The 15,507-nt window shown below is 38.1% G+C and overlaps 1 protein-coding gene across 1 annotated transcript in view; it reads right to left on the bottom strand.

The window, feature by feature from the left end:
• Positions 1–15,507, bottom strand: part of ARAP2 (ArfGAP with RhoGAP domain, ankyrin repeat and PH domain 2) — a gene marked incomplete at both ends in the record, with an annotated part of 115,096 nt that overhangs the window by 76,600 nt on the left and 22,989 nt on the right. Inside the window, 2 exons of the mRNA XM_082282253.1 lie at positions 11,824–12,005; positions 14,678–14,798. Coding sequence (XP_082138379.1) covers positions 11,824–12,005; positions 14,678–14,798 — 303 coding nt within the window. The remainder of the gene's footprint in view (positions 1–11,823; positions 12,006–14,677; positions 14,799–15,507) is intronic.

The following is a 15,507-nucleotide window of genomic DNA, read 5'->3' as shown; positions in this document are numbered from 1 at the left end:
CATAGCACATCAGTGAGAGAAGTATGAAGAAACATAGTCTGAAACACAGTTTGTGTAGATGTAGCCCTTTCATTTCTACATATAACACTCTACATTAGCATTTGTTGCTGAGAACACCAACAAAGACACACAAGTTTCACACTGCTAATGGTACATATTTACCATAAGCAAGTACCTAAGGATCATCCAACTGCACACTGTTGTTAAATAAAACCAAACAAGTTATAGATCATCCCTTTTTTTAGCTGCACCACACACAAAAAAACCAACTGCTGTACTTATTCAGGCCAAAATAAACCCTTTCTCGGTAAGTTCCATAAAGAGGTTCCTGCCCTCTTCTGCGTGGTTGGTTTTTTTTTTACAAAATAAGATGAAAGATTGTAGAATCCCCTTTGCTTCTCTTTGTGAAAAGAAGTGCAAGGTGAAACAAACCAACCTGGAAGTCAGAGTCCATCTCCCACATGGGCATCGACGATGACCAGCCACAGCCCTCTCTCATTCTCTTCTCTTACAGCTACTCAGGACTAATGAATTTTGCCTTGATCAGTTTCTCAACTTTTGTTATGACCCCCATCTCCTATCTCATCAGTTTTCTTGTAGCCCAGTAAATTGGCAGCTGCTCAGTTCCTTCAGGGGAAAGAAGCGAGAGTCAATTGTAATAATGGGCTGCAATTACTCCTGTGTTGCAGGAACTGAGCTGCTGTTGCTGACTGCTGTCATTTTATCTGCCTTTGAACTTCTTTATGACCCCATGGCAAGGAATAACACCTCTCAGCTGGAAAAAGCATCATACATACAACATCCTGCAGAGCCTCTCAAATAAGTGCCAGACAGGCTGATCATGAACCAGGAAACAGGACACAAAGCCATATTTATTATACCAATGCAGCCACTCTGCTTCAAACCTTTCTTAAACCTCACTCATGTATCTCTAACACAGGTCTGCATACTGGACTTAAACCACAGACGAGGATAAATGTGGACAAATGCAGTATTAGTGGATATAGACTCCTCTCTGCATCCCTGCAGAGCATAGAAACCTCTACAATTTGGAAACATTGGCTGGTACAAGACAAGCAATTTTGCAATAACTGAAATAGAGTCATATCCGACAGCAGCAGGAGTATTTTGTACTTTTTTTTAATAGCCTAACTCACCTTAAACAAAAAATGGACATATAATCAATCTGATATAGTAATTAAATATTACATACCAGAATCCCCAAAAGGATTAGCAAAGTCAATAATAAAAGAGTTTATCTCGATGAGTAAAACACACTTGTCAGCCATTGCATTATCAGGCTCAGCTTTCTCTTCCAAAGTAATTTTATTGAAAATGCTACAGAAGTATGATAAAAAGGTCTACCAAAAGGAAAAGAAGAACCAAGAAAAACAAGCCAAACCAAATAAAAGTTGTTTGAAATGCTCAAAACATACTAATGTATGTCACCAGGCATGACTCACAATACAAACAAGATTATTTCTACATTTTCTTTCCTGAATTATTGCTTTCCATATATATTCCTGATTTTTTTTTTTCTTACAACCATTGTCCAGGCCTGTTCACATGGTTCTCTGGCCGCCCATTGCCAATTGTTTTGACAACCTTCCATCTTAAGCAAAGGTAATAAAGCTTGATTTTTTTTTTCCTGCTCTTCAGTGCATGCAACATTTTTCACGTTTCTTTAAAAGTGTTAGGTATCAGTCAATCATTCTGATGGATCTCTGAGGGGTCCTGACCTACATGCTGAGATTGAAATAACTTTTGAGTGAAGTTTTCTGGAAATATCTCTAAGATACTGATTTTTAATGAATGAGATTTAAAACATGCCATCTCTAAGAAGATGTTATTTTGTACGCAAAATATTTGAGAGGGAGAATTTAATTTAATAACCATGACATTGAAGTGTTTCATGCAGTAAGAATTCAGTCTGAGTTGATTAAGTTCAAATTTGTTGGCCTAGCAATTTATTAACAAGGGACAGAAATTATTGCTGAGAAAGCACACTGGGGTATTCCCCACATTCATACTAAGCTGTAAATCATAAACTCTCCTCCTTTGGCTATAAGGATGGCTCATTTATTTAGAATAAAATTTGTAGATATAAGATAGCGGAGTAGAGAAAATAATAGTTTTTTATTACCTAAACAATACCATACTGCTTCAAACAACATAAAGAATCCAGCACAGATGAAGAAAAATAAAATATTTATGGCCCAAAAAAATTAAAATGTCACTTGAGCAACAATGATTTTAAAGATCTTAGTATTTTATTTTAAAGTATCTTAGTATTTATCTTAGTACTTATCTTAGTAGACCATCTCTATAATTCTTATTTTAAACCATCCACTTTACATAACTAATGAAAACTCCAATGGCCTAATTATTTTAGTAGTCCAGTAGCAACTCCAACCTGCTCTCTGTGCACTGCCATCAAAGCTACTCTTCCCACTTCCAGCCCATGCTGTGCGGAAAAGAACCGTTTTGCCGCAAGTGTCTACTGCTGAGTTACGCATTTGTACAAAAAGGGGTGGGAGCTGACAAAGTATGAAGAGGAAAAAAGAGAGGGGGTATTTTCAACAAGTTGCAATGGTCCTTACCCTGATGAACTCCAACAGAGATTGAAGACCGCCCAATCTTGAAAATCGCCACTGAGTAACTACAGAAATCCATGAATGGCAAAACTGTTTTCTTTATTTTTGTTTTATGCATTTCCTGCACGATCCGTTATTGCAAGCTAAATGCATTATGATCAATTAGTTTCTTTTAAGTGCTTGGAGTTCTAAACATTACAGTGTCAGCTACGAGGCTAGTTAATGAATTGCAGACATACTCTTTGGTCTCCTGCTGGTGCAGGAGTTATTTAGTTTTGCAACCAAGGAGAAAATTTTAATCATCATAAAATGACTGCCAGTGCTTATCTGATGATACTTGTCATAGATTAGGCAAATCCTAGTCTTCAGCAATATTGCTTTTCCACTTCAGACTGGAAAAAAGAATAGCCCCACCTGTTACCTTTCACAGAAGGATATTGTCAGACTGAAATATTATAGTTTATGACTTAAATATTTTCTTTAAAGACCTTTAAAACTGTATTACAAAAGCTGCAAAGAAGACTACTGCACCCTGAATGGGGCCCTGACTTAGGCCTTACACTGCTCGCTGATGAAGACAAAGTAACAACTCAGGGCTGGGGACATTCACAAAGCAGAGGCTTAACACCTCCAAGATGAGGACCACAGCCCCAGGGCTCTCAGCTGCCAGGCTCACACAGACTCTCCACCAAAGGGTGGGAGGGAGGAGAGGCTTTGGGTATCTTGGAAAAAACCTCTGGTCAGAAGTGCAGTGACTGCCCATCCTCCACTGTGCAGAGGAGCCCAGCTGAGGGGCCCCTGCACCAAGGGGGGGGAAGCTTATCCACAGCAGAAGGGGGTGACATGGCCCATCACAGGGGCTCCCCTCAAAGGGGTCCCCAGACCCTGCACCAGAGCACCAGAAATGATGCAACAGACCCTCAGTGTTGCGAAGGACAGTGTGTCAAGCCAGCCCCTTCAAAGGGAGACACATGGGTGTTCCCATCTGGCCCAAAGCGTTTATTACTCCACGGCATTCTGTGCTCTCCAGCACGTGGTGTGGTGGCGTGGGGCGGCATGGCCACAGCGGCGACGGGGGACCCTCACCACCAGCAGAGCAGATGGAGGGGAGCAACGAGACGTCGTTGGGACCCTCGGATGGGTGATCTGCTTCCACCTAACCCCTGTCACCTCTCCCTGCTCCCCCACCCCCCATGCACACTTCTTTTTTCCATTCCTTTCTTTCTTTCTTTTCCCTTCCCTTCTCTTTGCCTCTTTTATTATTAAATAAAATACATCAATTTTTTGGCATCAACATCTAACCTCGTTTGGTTTTAATCTCATTTCTGGAAACATTTTGAACCTTCTAAGTTCCTTCCGGTTTATGCACAGAGATTTCGCTTGCTTTGCTTTTCTGGGTTTAAACCGGATCATAACAGATATCCATACAATTTAGTTCTTTATCATGTAGGCAATGTACCAAAAGAGAAAAATATCCTTTTGTGACGTTGCTTGTCTAAGCTCTGCCACAGGAAGTATTCAGAAACAGGACTGAATTCAGAAACCACTTCTACTTAATTGAGTTGTAATGGATTGCAAACCTGGCAAATTGGTAACAGAAGTTATATACTAAACAAAAATTTGCAATAGCATATTATGGTATTTTTAACTAATTATACATGGAATTAACATACACTATCATGGAAGTCTGGTGACAACAGATGAGGAGAAGATTGAGATTTGAGACAGCCAACTTGCCTTCATCAAGGGAAAGTCTTGCCTAAGTAACCTAGGGGCCCTCTATGAGGGAATGACTACATTGGTAGAGCATCGGATGTCATTTTTCTGAGCTTCTGTAAAACCTTTTGCACAGTCCCCCACAACATCCTTCTCTCTAAATTGCAGAGAGCGTGATTTGATGAGTGGACAGTTCAGTGGATAAGGAATTGGTTGGAAAGTCACATCAAGAGGGTAGTGGTCAATGGCTCAGACATCCACTGGATATCAGTGACAAGTGGTGACCCTCAGGGGTCTGTATTGGGACCAGTGTTACTTAACATCCATATTAATGAGACAGATGGACAAATGCGAGAAGTGGGAACATGGGAACCTCATGAGGTTTAATGAGACCAAGTGCAAGGTGCTATATCTGGGTCAGGACATCCCCCAGTATCAGCACTTCGTTATTTAAAGTGTACAGATACGTATATGCTGACTATACAACATTTCAGATTAAGTGAATGCAGAAATAACTTTTTCATGTGATTTAAAATAAAAAAATAAATGCAGACCTGGTCTACAATTGTAAAAGGAAGTTGCCATAACAATGCTCTGGTTCCTTCTTTTGGGCTTTTGATCCAATACATTATGTTACTATGGAATTTGAAGCCAAGCTAGTAGTTCTTAAAAACAAGGAACATACATAGTGATGGACAACGGTCTCAGGAAATTCCAGTACTCTTAGAAGCAAATGGATTTCCCCAACACTGCATTAATAGTGTTATAGCCTTATGGCAAGTAGACCTAAAACCAGCTTCAATTGCTTATGCGTGTGCACTGCCACTATGTAAAATCTTCATGATATTCAAAAATATCCCACTCTTCTTCACTGTTAATTTTTAAGTGATTAAGGTAGCTGGCTATATATGTATTATTCATCTATAAAGCTTGACAGAGCAATACTGAAAAACTGACAACTTTACTCCAAATCAGATTAATCAGGAAGCTGTTTATCATTGTGGAAGCATTAGGCTTTTTACATGTTTCATGACTGCTTTAGGTGTACTTACGTCTCAGTGAGATCTTAATAGCATAAAAACAAATGAACAGGAAAAAATCCTCAAAGTTTAGCTGCATGTAGAAGAATGTAACACTAACTCTTAAATCTTTTTTCTTTTAATAGAAGTCCTGTTTATGGCCTTCTCAGTGTTCTTCAATAATATTTTCCACAACAACATCACACAAAATTATTTTTGAATGTAAAATGCAGATCTTCCCTGTAAAGGTGGTCACTGACACATTTTTCTTCTCTGATTGAGCCACTTTAGCAGCATATTATTTTAAATCTATTTTTTAATCTTTTTTGAAGTAGGCTTGCAATTAAATTTAAAACTGAAGAAGTAATTGCAGTAACAACAACAAACCTTTTCCCACTCAACATGATTTCTTGTAATATTCATTTTGCATTATAACAAGAAAAATGAAAGCTTTAAAGCTTCCTTACGCAATTCAAGTTATTTCCTGTTCAGTTGTTTCTTATGTCATGCACAGCAATTGATCATTGCTATGCTTTTGAGTGTGGAAAATTGTAATGAATTTCTTGCAAAGAACTGCTGGAAAATTAGGGATATGACCTTAATCTATCATTCTAACTACAGCTTGATGCAAACAACTATATTTAAAAGAGGCTGGATCATTCCGCTACAAGTCACCAATGTATCAGTATATTTTGTCTTAAAACACTTCTTCATATTAGTCTTTCCCCCTGCAATGTATTTGTTATATTTTTGGGTTATTCTGTTTTTGCTTTTTAACATTTGGTACAGATTTGTATTGCTATGAAGGAAGAACAAAGCCTACATAAATCAAACAACAAGGAGCAAATGTTCTTTTGTTTTTCTGTTACCTCCACCTATTGAAGCCATTCCAGGACAAGCTCAGCTGTATGTTTGTAACCATGTTTGATCACGGTCTGCACTAGCAATCAAGTACAGCACTGTTCCTTTAGAGTTTCCCAGTTATTACAACTGACAGTTTTTCATCACAAAATCTCTAAAATGTTCTTGGGGCAGGGGAGATGAGGATGGGGAACAGGAGAAACGCAAGTACAAGGATTGTACTTCTTGTTTTCTCATTCTCGATAATTCCTCCTTCCACTGCCACACCCCAGTACACACCAGGCACTTCTCTCTCCTCTCACCATCTGAACTATCAGCCATCTGAATGGTCTTCCCTCCTGCTTCCTTTGTTGCCTTTACTCCCCTATCTTTTTCCCTAGTTTCCTTTTCAGGACTCTCAGTTGCTTTTCTCAGGGTTCCTCATTAAATCTCAAAATTTTCAAGTAAGTACTTTCCTTTCTGCTCAACTTGCATTCTACTCCTCTCCCAATTTTCTTTCATATTGGTATTGCCATCACCTTGTACTCATTATATTCCCAAATATAATCACGATGATACACCAAAGAATCTATATACATTAAAAAGACTTTCTCATGATTTATGCTTTAGCATGACAACCAATCATTACTACTCATCTTCAGGATTTCATTTAGCTGTTCTTCTTTGGTAACCTTCCATTGTTAAACACTTTTGACTGTTCTTAACAGATACTTCTTTTTTTTAAAGGATTTCTCTCTCATTCATCATGTTCTTGATTATTAATCAGGGTTCCATTTTCTCCAGGTAAAAACAGAACATTTCCTAATGAACAATCCCCTTTGCAGAGCATCATTACATATTCCCATTGCTGTATACCAAAAGACTTCCAAGTCCGCCCCTGAATCCCAGCCACATTGTCTGTGGCACTGTATTTCACAGTATCATAGAATGTTTTGGGTTACAGGGGACCCTTAAAGATCATCTAATCCAATCCCCCTGAAACACGTATCCAACAAGGGCATCTCTCACTAGACCAGATTGCTCAAAAACACTCCCCTTTAAGCCTGTGTTTCTGAACAGAGATAAGAACTTATCTCTGATCTTATGCAGACAGAGACTCATGCAGTCATCCCTCCTTCTTCCTTCCACTGACATCACATCACTTCCCCTCTTTCAAGATGGCAATCTCAAGCATCACCTTTGGCTTGTCCTTTCAGCTATCCTTGTATCAGTTCTCTACATTATCCCACCCTTTGCCATCTTCTGCCTATTTAATATCCTTTCTTGTAATACGTCTTTTGATGTTGTCCAGTTTTGCTTTAAATGCACCATTAGCATTACAGAGGAAATGAAAATTACTAGGCACCATTACTGGTTCATTCAATATGAATAAACATTTCCATCTGCCACAGAGCAAATCATTTCAATCTTTGACAAAACAAAACACCCTCTGAAATCAATAGGAACATTGAGCCAAAATGAAACAAGAGGTTTTAATAAGTGATGTATATTATTGTTTATACATAACAGAGAGAATACTCATCACCATTCTAGCTTTAACTTCAAGTCAGGCATGGAGAAAACATGTCACAAATTATTATGGCACACAGCCATACCAGTCCTCTGTCTTCATATTTGGCAAATTTCCTCTAATATCCCAGGTAAATACATCTAACCACACAAAGCAGTAACAAGAAGATCCCGATTTCTCTTTTCAAAGCCAAATTCTAGCACAAACACTGTGACATCTAGGCCCTCCCTGACTTTTGATACCAGTAAATCTTAAATATAGCCTAACAATGGGGATATATTCAAGCAAACCAGACAAGCATCTGTCAGAACCCTTCTGAGGGTAACAGTGGGAAGCTTATCACTAGCAGCACCACAGCAGACTGACATTTCAAGCCGATGTTTGAACTGCCATGAACAATCAGATTACATGCTTTTATTTAAGCACGAATGACTTTGAAACAGAAATGGGAATTTCAGCAAGCTGCAGGTTGAACAAATTGATTCTGTATGACTTACTTTTCACTTTTGCTCACAGAGGAAGTTTAAGAAATTTACACTACAAGTCAAAGAAATTTATGGTTTTGTACTAGCACTATATCACTGCCAGAAGTTCAAGCTAAACCAATCACTTTTTAACTAGAAAAGGGCCTGAGACATGATGTTCTAATCTCAATCTGAACTTCACAAATTTCATGGTGGTTATGTTACGATTTGGCATTTGGCTTAGGATCTTCTCCACTTTTAACACTGAAGAAATTTTTCTTTAAAGTAACAGCAGACTCTCCTCTATCGAGTTTATTAGAAATCAATGAATCAGCTCAATCCAATCTCATTTCAACATTGTAAGAAGGCTAAATAGGTGTCTTTTAGTACTGCAGTTATAATAAACCCCTCTAAGGCTCTCCGGGAGTCTAGTATGGATGTGAATTCCAATATGAACAGGATTTGAGGACATCCCTGGACAGATTTGCCTGATAATTACTGGCTCAACTGCAGACTTGAGACAGGGAAAGATTTTTAGGTCAACAGTGCTCTCTAATGGATTAGTGCTGTATTGCGATGGTTTTCTAGAGGACTGCAGTAAAAATCATTGTTTCCCACTTGAAATTAAAACACAAGAGGTAGCCAATGAATTGCAGACTTTGACAGCCTAAAGACAGAAGCTATTTCTTCTTACTCACAAACATCCAGAAATTGCATGAAGAAAGGATATTGTTCAAATGGAGAATCTGAAAAGAAACATCTTCAGACCATTTGAATTTTCTGGGGGTTAGATAAATAAGCTTTGGGAAGAAGCTGGTTTTGCACCAATATTGTTTGCAATATTCATACACACTGGAGGAGTTGACAGGCTGGCAGCACGTCTAACCATTCTGTTTCAGGGTTTGATTTTGGTTTGCCTTTTCCTTCACTGCAGTCAGTGATCTTTGCAGAGCATCCATGTAGTAGAAGGGAATAAATATCTAGTAAAAGGGCTGTATAAGGGCGTGCTTTCATAATCAGCTAAAGCAATTCTGAAATCCCTGATGTTGAAAGGGCAGAGCAGATACAACTGCAGATACACAACTGCAGATACACAACTGCACAAGCAATAGAACCAACACACGTGCACAAACACAAAAAATAATTTTAAAAAAATCTGTAAAAAAAAGGGGGGGAGGGGAGCAGTCTTAGAGTATCTGAATCATATAATCTGCACTCTGAAAATGCAGAAAAGAGCAATCAAGAACCCTTAAACAGCAAATGGCTCTGTTTTGTATCAACATACAGTCAGAAAAACTGACTCAGCACAGTGGGCAGAGCTGGGAGTGCCCCATATCAACAGAGAAAGTTTAAAGCACTACTTGAGGCAAGAAAGATGCTCCCAATAGTTATATTCAAGCAGAGTAAGAATGAAAGAAAAAAGCAAAAATTTGATGCCTGCTACTGCCGCTGTCAAGAGGGACATAACTAGTTCCAAGTGACCTACCACTCTGGAGGAGACATTCCTCCACAAGTCTGGATATCTTTGCTCCTCAATCAAAAAGCTCAGAAGATCCATAAGGACCACTCAAAAATATTCAGGGGCATAAGATTCAAAAGGCATGAGTTCTGAAAGGAAAAGTGGCTCATTAGCAATAAACATCCACAAAAACATTTTCATTGATGAGAATGTTTTCCATAGATCCTCACTGATAAAATACCTGGAAATGCCATGACAGAAGAGTAATACTGAGCATTGCAGCACAGTGTGAGTCTCACAAGCAACAACTGTAAAGTTGGTTGACTTCTTTCTTTCTAACTGCAAGAGAACCTCACTGAAATACAGGGTCTCAGAAAGGAGGGGTGGTGTTTGCATCTTGGTTTTGTTCCTTCTTAAAGATGAGCCATAAACTTCAATAACCATACTAATGGACAGGTCACCCATTCATTACAATAATCAGGCCTGAGGATTTCCATACAGATAAAGAGTACTGTGCTTAGCTATGAAGACAATTTCTCTCCTTGTTACTCATTCAGCAAAACATATGCTGAGGGCTTAAATTTAAATGGCACATAGCAAATAGACTTTTGGTATCATATTACATATCTAAATCATTTGTGGAGTTTTGTTATAGCTACAGAACAGCATAAATCCATAAACTGTATCATGTTTGTGGTGATCCTGGATGGGATGTCAGATGCCCACCAAAGCTGCTCTATCACTCCCCCCCTCCCCTGGACAGGGGAGAGAAAATATAACAAAAGTATTTAGGGATGAGGTAAGGACAGGGAGAGTTCACCCACCAATTACTGTCATGGGCAAAACAGACTCAACTTCGGCAAATTAGTTTAATCTTTACTTTATATTACCGATCAAACCAGAGTAGGATAATAAGAAATAACTTGAAAACTTAAAATACCTTTCTCCCACCCCTCCCTTCTTCCTAGTCTTAACCTTGCTCCTTATTTTCTCTGCCTCCTCCCCATTCAGCAGCTTAGGAGGATGGGGAATAGAGGTTGTGGTCAGTTCATCATACTTTGTCTCTGCTGGTCCTCCCTCCTCGGGTTTGCCATGCAAACCCAATACAACATTCTTGATTAGCTGGCTGTTGACTGACCTCAAAGAATGTACCTAACAAGTAAAACTTCCTTGGAATACAGTAAGTAGAAAGAAAAACAGGTCTTTCTCAGTCTCAAATTTCCTGCCATACCCTGGGAAAGAATGGTAAGATGCAATATCAAATATTTTGTGGACCCTCAAGCATACCTAAATAATTTCACAAAGAGGATAACAGGAGAGGAAGTGAGATCAATTCCAAAAGAGATCATTCACATTTGAGACAGGGATTTGCCTGTATACAACCTTGGAAGAAACAGAATAAGGTAAGCATGTAAAAATACCTCCCCCAATGCCATCCCAGGTTTCAGCTACTTGTGGGTAATCAATTGCCTCACAAAGAAATAGCCTGCCATTTAATGTCCTGCAATAGATTTCTCTTCCACTAGTTCACACAATCATTCATTGAACCCAACTATCCCTATTTATTCCCTGCCTATGGCATCCTACAGAGTTCCACCTCATGTTATCATATAGTCCTGCCCAAAACAAAACTAAAAGCCCTAGATTTTGGAAGGTGAAATGATAGGACTACTTCACATTTTTTAATACTGGATTTGTTTAAAATACTACAGTGCACAACAGAATCTGGCCAATCTCTATTCTTGGAAACAAAAAGAACATCAATTTTTAACATTTCCCTGAAGTATCAGTTAAATACCACAGTGATCTTTGTGCTTCTGTATGGCACACTTTGCAGAGCAGTGTATTACAGAACACTGAAACCAGTGCACAAAATAAGCCTTCTGATTAAGTTGAGTGCTTATGGCCCGCATTTTAAGAGTGAATTAATCCCAGCCCTGACACTAACATGTTGTGACACTCAGAGCTTTTCACTTCACCTCACTATATATTCACTCTTTTCTATTGTACAACAGACATAATGAATCTTTGCCTGCTTTGTGAAGCCTTCTGAGAATTGCAGCAATAAAGTACTACATATAAAGAGATATGCATTTATATTGAAATGCACCTATTCACAAAGAGCCATCAATTTCCAACTCACTAGTTAAACCATTTTTATAAGCTTTCATTCACAAAAAAAAACACATGAAAAATTTACCTGCTCATTTTTGCAGATCCATACAGTACTCCCCTGAAGCAGAATAAAGATTTTGGTTTTGTATCCTTTCAGCTCAAGATATCCACTTTTCTCAGGAGTGACAGAAGTTCGAGACTGACAGTTATTATCAGACTGCAATTTCAAGGCATTGAGCATCGTATTAACCCAGTCATTTCTTTCTTCTAAACAAGAAAAAAAATTGGTCAGAGTCACTTTGTTAAGCAGCAGCTTCGTTCTTCTTGACACATTGGTTTTCCCAATGTTGTTGCTATGTTGGTTGATGGTATAACTATGTCAAATAAGAGAGAACATCCACGTTGAGGAGGAGGTGTAAATAAAAATAATGAGAACCTGTATCAGTGGAGGTGTTAGAAGGACAGCCATTCAATTAACTCCCAACAATCAACACACCAATCCAAACAAACTGATGATCAAGATTCTTAAAATCATGACTGCTAGTTCTAAGATACTTTATTCCAGACAGCTCGAAGACTGAGGTGGCATGTTCACCTTCTGGAAGCCAGATCAATGGGAAAGAATTATAGCAGTTATGTAAGCAGAAACAGGGAGCCTAAATATCGTCCATCACTGAAGAGGCAAACCATCACCAGTGCTGTTCCATGCTTGGCCATGCTTTTAAGAAAAAACACTTGGTAGTTTACAATCTATTCCATTAAGGTGTGGTGGTTAAGCTTGATATTGTCAAGGGTACTGAGTAATCAAGAAAATGCATGTTTGAGTATCTTTGCATGCATTATTAATGTAACATCTTACAAATACATGAACACAATGAGGTGAAGTAATAAAGTTTCACTCAGTCTCATTCACTATGTTCAGACATTTCACTGGACTAAGATCAATATACTTTAATGCTGAGTAGTCTGAATGAATTAGATTTGCCTTATACAATTGGAATATCATGAATATTTCAACTGTTTGCTCTGAAAGAGTCAGATCATAAAATACATTGGGGGGGGAGCTAGGGGGGACAGGGAGGGATTGAAAGTTCTATACACAGTATGTGTAAAGGTGGTAAAATTAGCGTGGAGGACTGAAGAGAGCACCATTGAAATAATAACATGCTTACTTCATAAATGGCATGTGTGCAACATAAAGGAACAAATACACAAATTTAGGTGTCATAAAATACTTTGTAGAAAAGGAAGATAGCAGCCTGACAGATTAGCACAGGGAATGTGATCCAAGTGCTCCTGTAAAAAATTTTGCTTTAAAATACATATGTGTTCTCTTGAAATACTCCAGTAATCTTTTCAAAGTACTTTAGTACAGCAGAGAGCATCAAATTACTCTAGAAGTGTTTTTTTCCAATGGTATTTCACTCCAGTGAAACAAAATCTCACTGCATCTGAGCAAGCTATGCTCTAATTCACTGCTCTCCCTTGTTTAGTTATTTGTTTTGTCCCCAAAAGCCCCTAAACTTTCCAAACAATTATATATACTGCTTTTCCCTCCAGATATTTAAATCCATCCAAAAGTAATGCATTTCTGGTATCTCAAAATACATATGAAAGTCTCCATTTCAAAATCTTTGAAAGAAGTTAAGTACCCTTTGAGTAGTCCCAGAACAATTCCCAACCAGAAATCCACTGAAGTCATCAGTGAAGCATCAAGTAACAGTTTCATTTTTTAGCACGTAACAGAAATCAAACAGGGTTATTTACACACTTTACCGGGAATACATCATCCACTTCTGCATACAGGAAGGACCAAATTCCTTATACAATAAGCATTTCTAACCTTAAGTGAACAGCTTTACAGACAGGTTACTGTATGCAAATATGGTTATATACTATATGAAAATGGAATTTCATGTATAAAAAATGGTTGCTCTGAATATATTTTACAAGACAGTACAAGCTTTTAACATTTTTATAGTATCCAAGGCAAAGGCCCATAAAACAAATCGCAACCCTACAAAGTGTATTGCACCAAGATAGTTATATTCTAATTTATGAAAAAAATTTAGAATAAATTTGGAAGAGAAATGCAAAAATAATGAAGAAATACATACTTTTAAACTCAGCTAAGAGCATAAAAATGACTGAAATTATCTGAGCCAAACCTGAGAAGAAGGATTTGTTCACCGATGCTGCACTCCTGTTACAGCCTGCAGCAAATGTTTACAACCAAGCTATAACCCATAAAAATGGGATTTGATAATGGAAACGCTGAGAGACCCTTAGCTATAATGGCTCTGGCATGTACTGCTGTAAATACATATTGCACAACTCTTCCTTGCTAGGCATTCATTTTTATTTGATTGTTTCCATAAATAAATCATACATGCACTGATATCGATTCCACATATTACAGCTGTAGGTTGATAAAGCACTCAACCAGAAGGCATACTAACTTCCTTGCTACAATTTACATTTGTAATCTCTATCAATACATGCCTTAAAATACTGTATAGGACAGAAAACCTTGGATTTCCTTTGATCACAGCATCACATCCCAGCCATCATTCATTGCCTCTTTGTCAATTTTTTATCAAGTGGTGACTCAGAGATGTCTGAGAGCACAAAGGCTGTAAGAGCTGCTAGTGAGAATTGAGAAATGTCCAGACAAATTAATCCCTGGGAAGGATGGGGGAGGAGGAAGAAACCTGGGAAAATAGTCTTCTCATTTTGGTATTTGAAAAAGCCATTCCCCAACAATTTCCGTTGTTCTTACAAAGCTTGGAGTTATCTCAAGTTTCACTTTATGAGCTTAACCCAACTGGATTCCAGAAATATTTCTCATAATATCACAAGTTATATTTCACAAACAGAATTTATCAACAGTGATTACATGGCTTTTTTGCAATTTTTAGAATTATGCATCTTCTACTTACCTTCTTTATCCACACGGAAAACAAAAGTTCTATGGGATGTGACAACTTCAAACTTATTCTCCCCGTGAACTCTTACTGTTGCTATCGCAGAGAGCAGTATTATTCCCTTTGAGAACACTTCCTGTAATAAAAAGGCAGTCAAAATATTTAATTCTCATGGAATGTTAAATCTTTATGAGGTAATACTACTTGTCATGATGTTTAGGAAGTTCACCACACTTAATAGAAGTGCATTAATAAGTGAACCCCTTCACTACCTACCTATCACCATCTTCACTCTTCTGGATCTGTGCACCTCTACTACACTCCAAAATGGAATAAAATCCCATGATAAGATAGATTGTGCAGATATGAGATGCAACTTCATAAATTGTCTCATAACATTAATATTGCAAAACATCACACTTTCATTTACAATTTAATGTCAAAGTAAATTACATTTACTATCACACAGAAAAATAATTTTAAAAATATAATTATTATATTTGTATGATGGGAAAAATATTGTACTTTCTCTAGGCAGAGAATTCCAAACAATTTTGTTGTTCCCCACACACCTTGCCCCTTCAGTGGGTAGCCAATAAGAAAAGTAAATTCACTGAATTTGTCCCAAAGTTCGAACACAAAGAAGGGCATCACACTGGAAAAATACAGTCCTGTCAGTGCTAACAAGAACGCTCTAGCCTGGATCAGGTATGTGTTTTTCTGCTATATGTGTGTGCTGGTTTTGGCTGGGATACAGTTAATTTCCTTCATAGTAGCTAGCATGGGGCTGTGCTTGGAGATAGAAATAGGGTTCACCACACAGGTGTGTTTCAGCTATTGCTGAG

This window comes from Coloeus monedula, assembly GCF_965178545.1.
Source record: "Coloeus monedula genome assembly, chromosome: 5".
NCBI classification, from domain to species: domain Eukaryota; kingdom Metazoa; phylum Chordata; class Aves; order Passeriformes; family Corvidae; genus Coloeus; species Coloeus monedula.
Note: the sequence above shows the minus strand (reverse complement) of the source record. Positions and strands in the feature narration are given on the sequence as shown.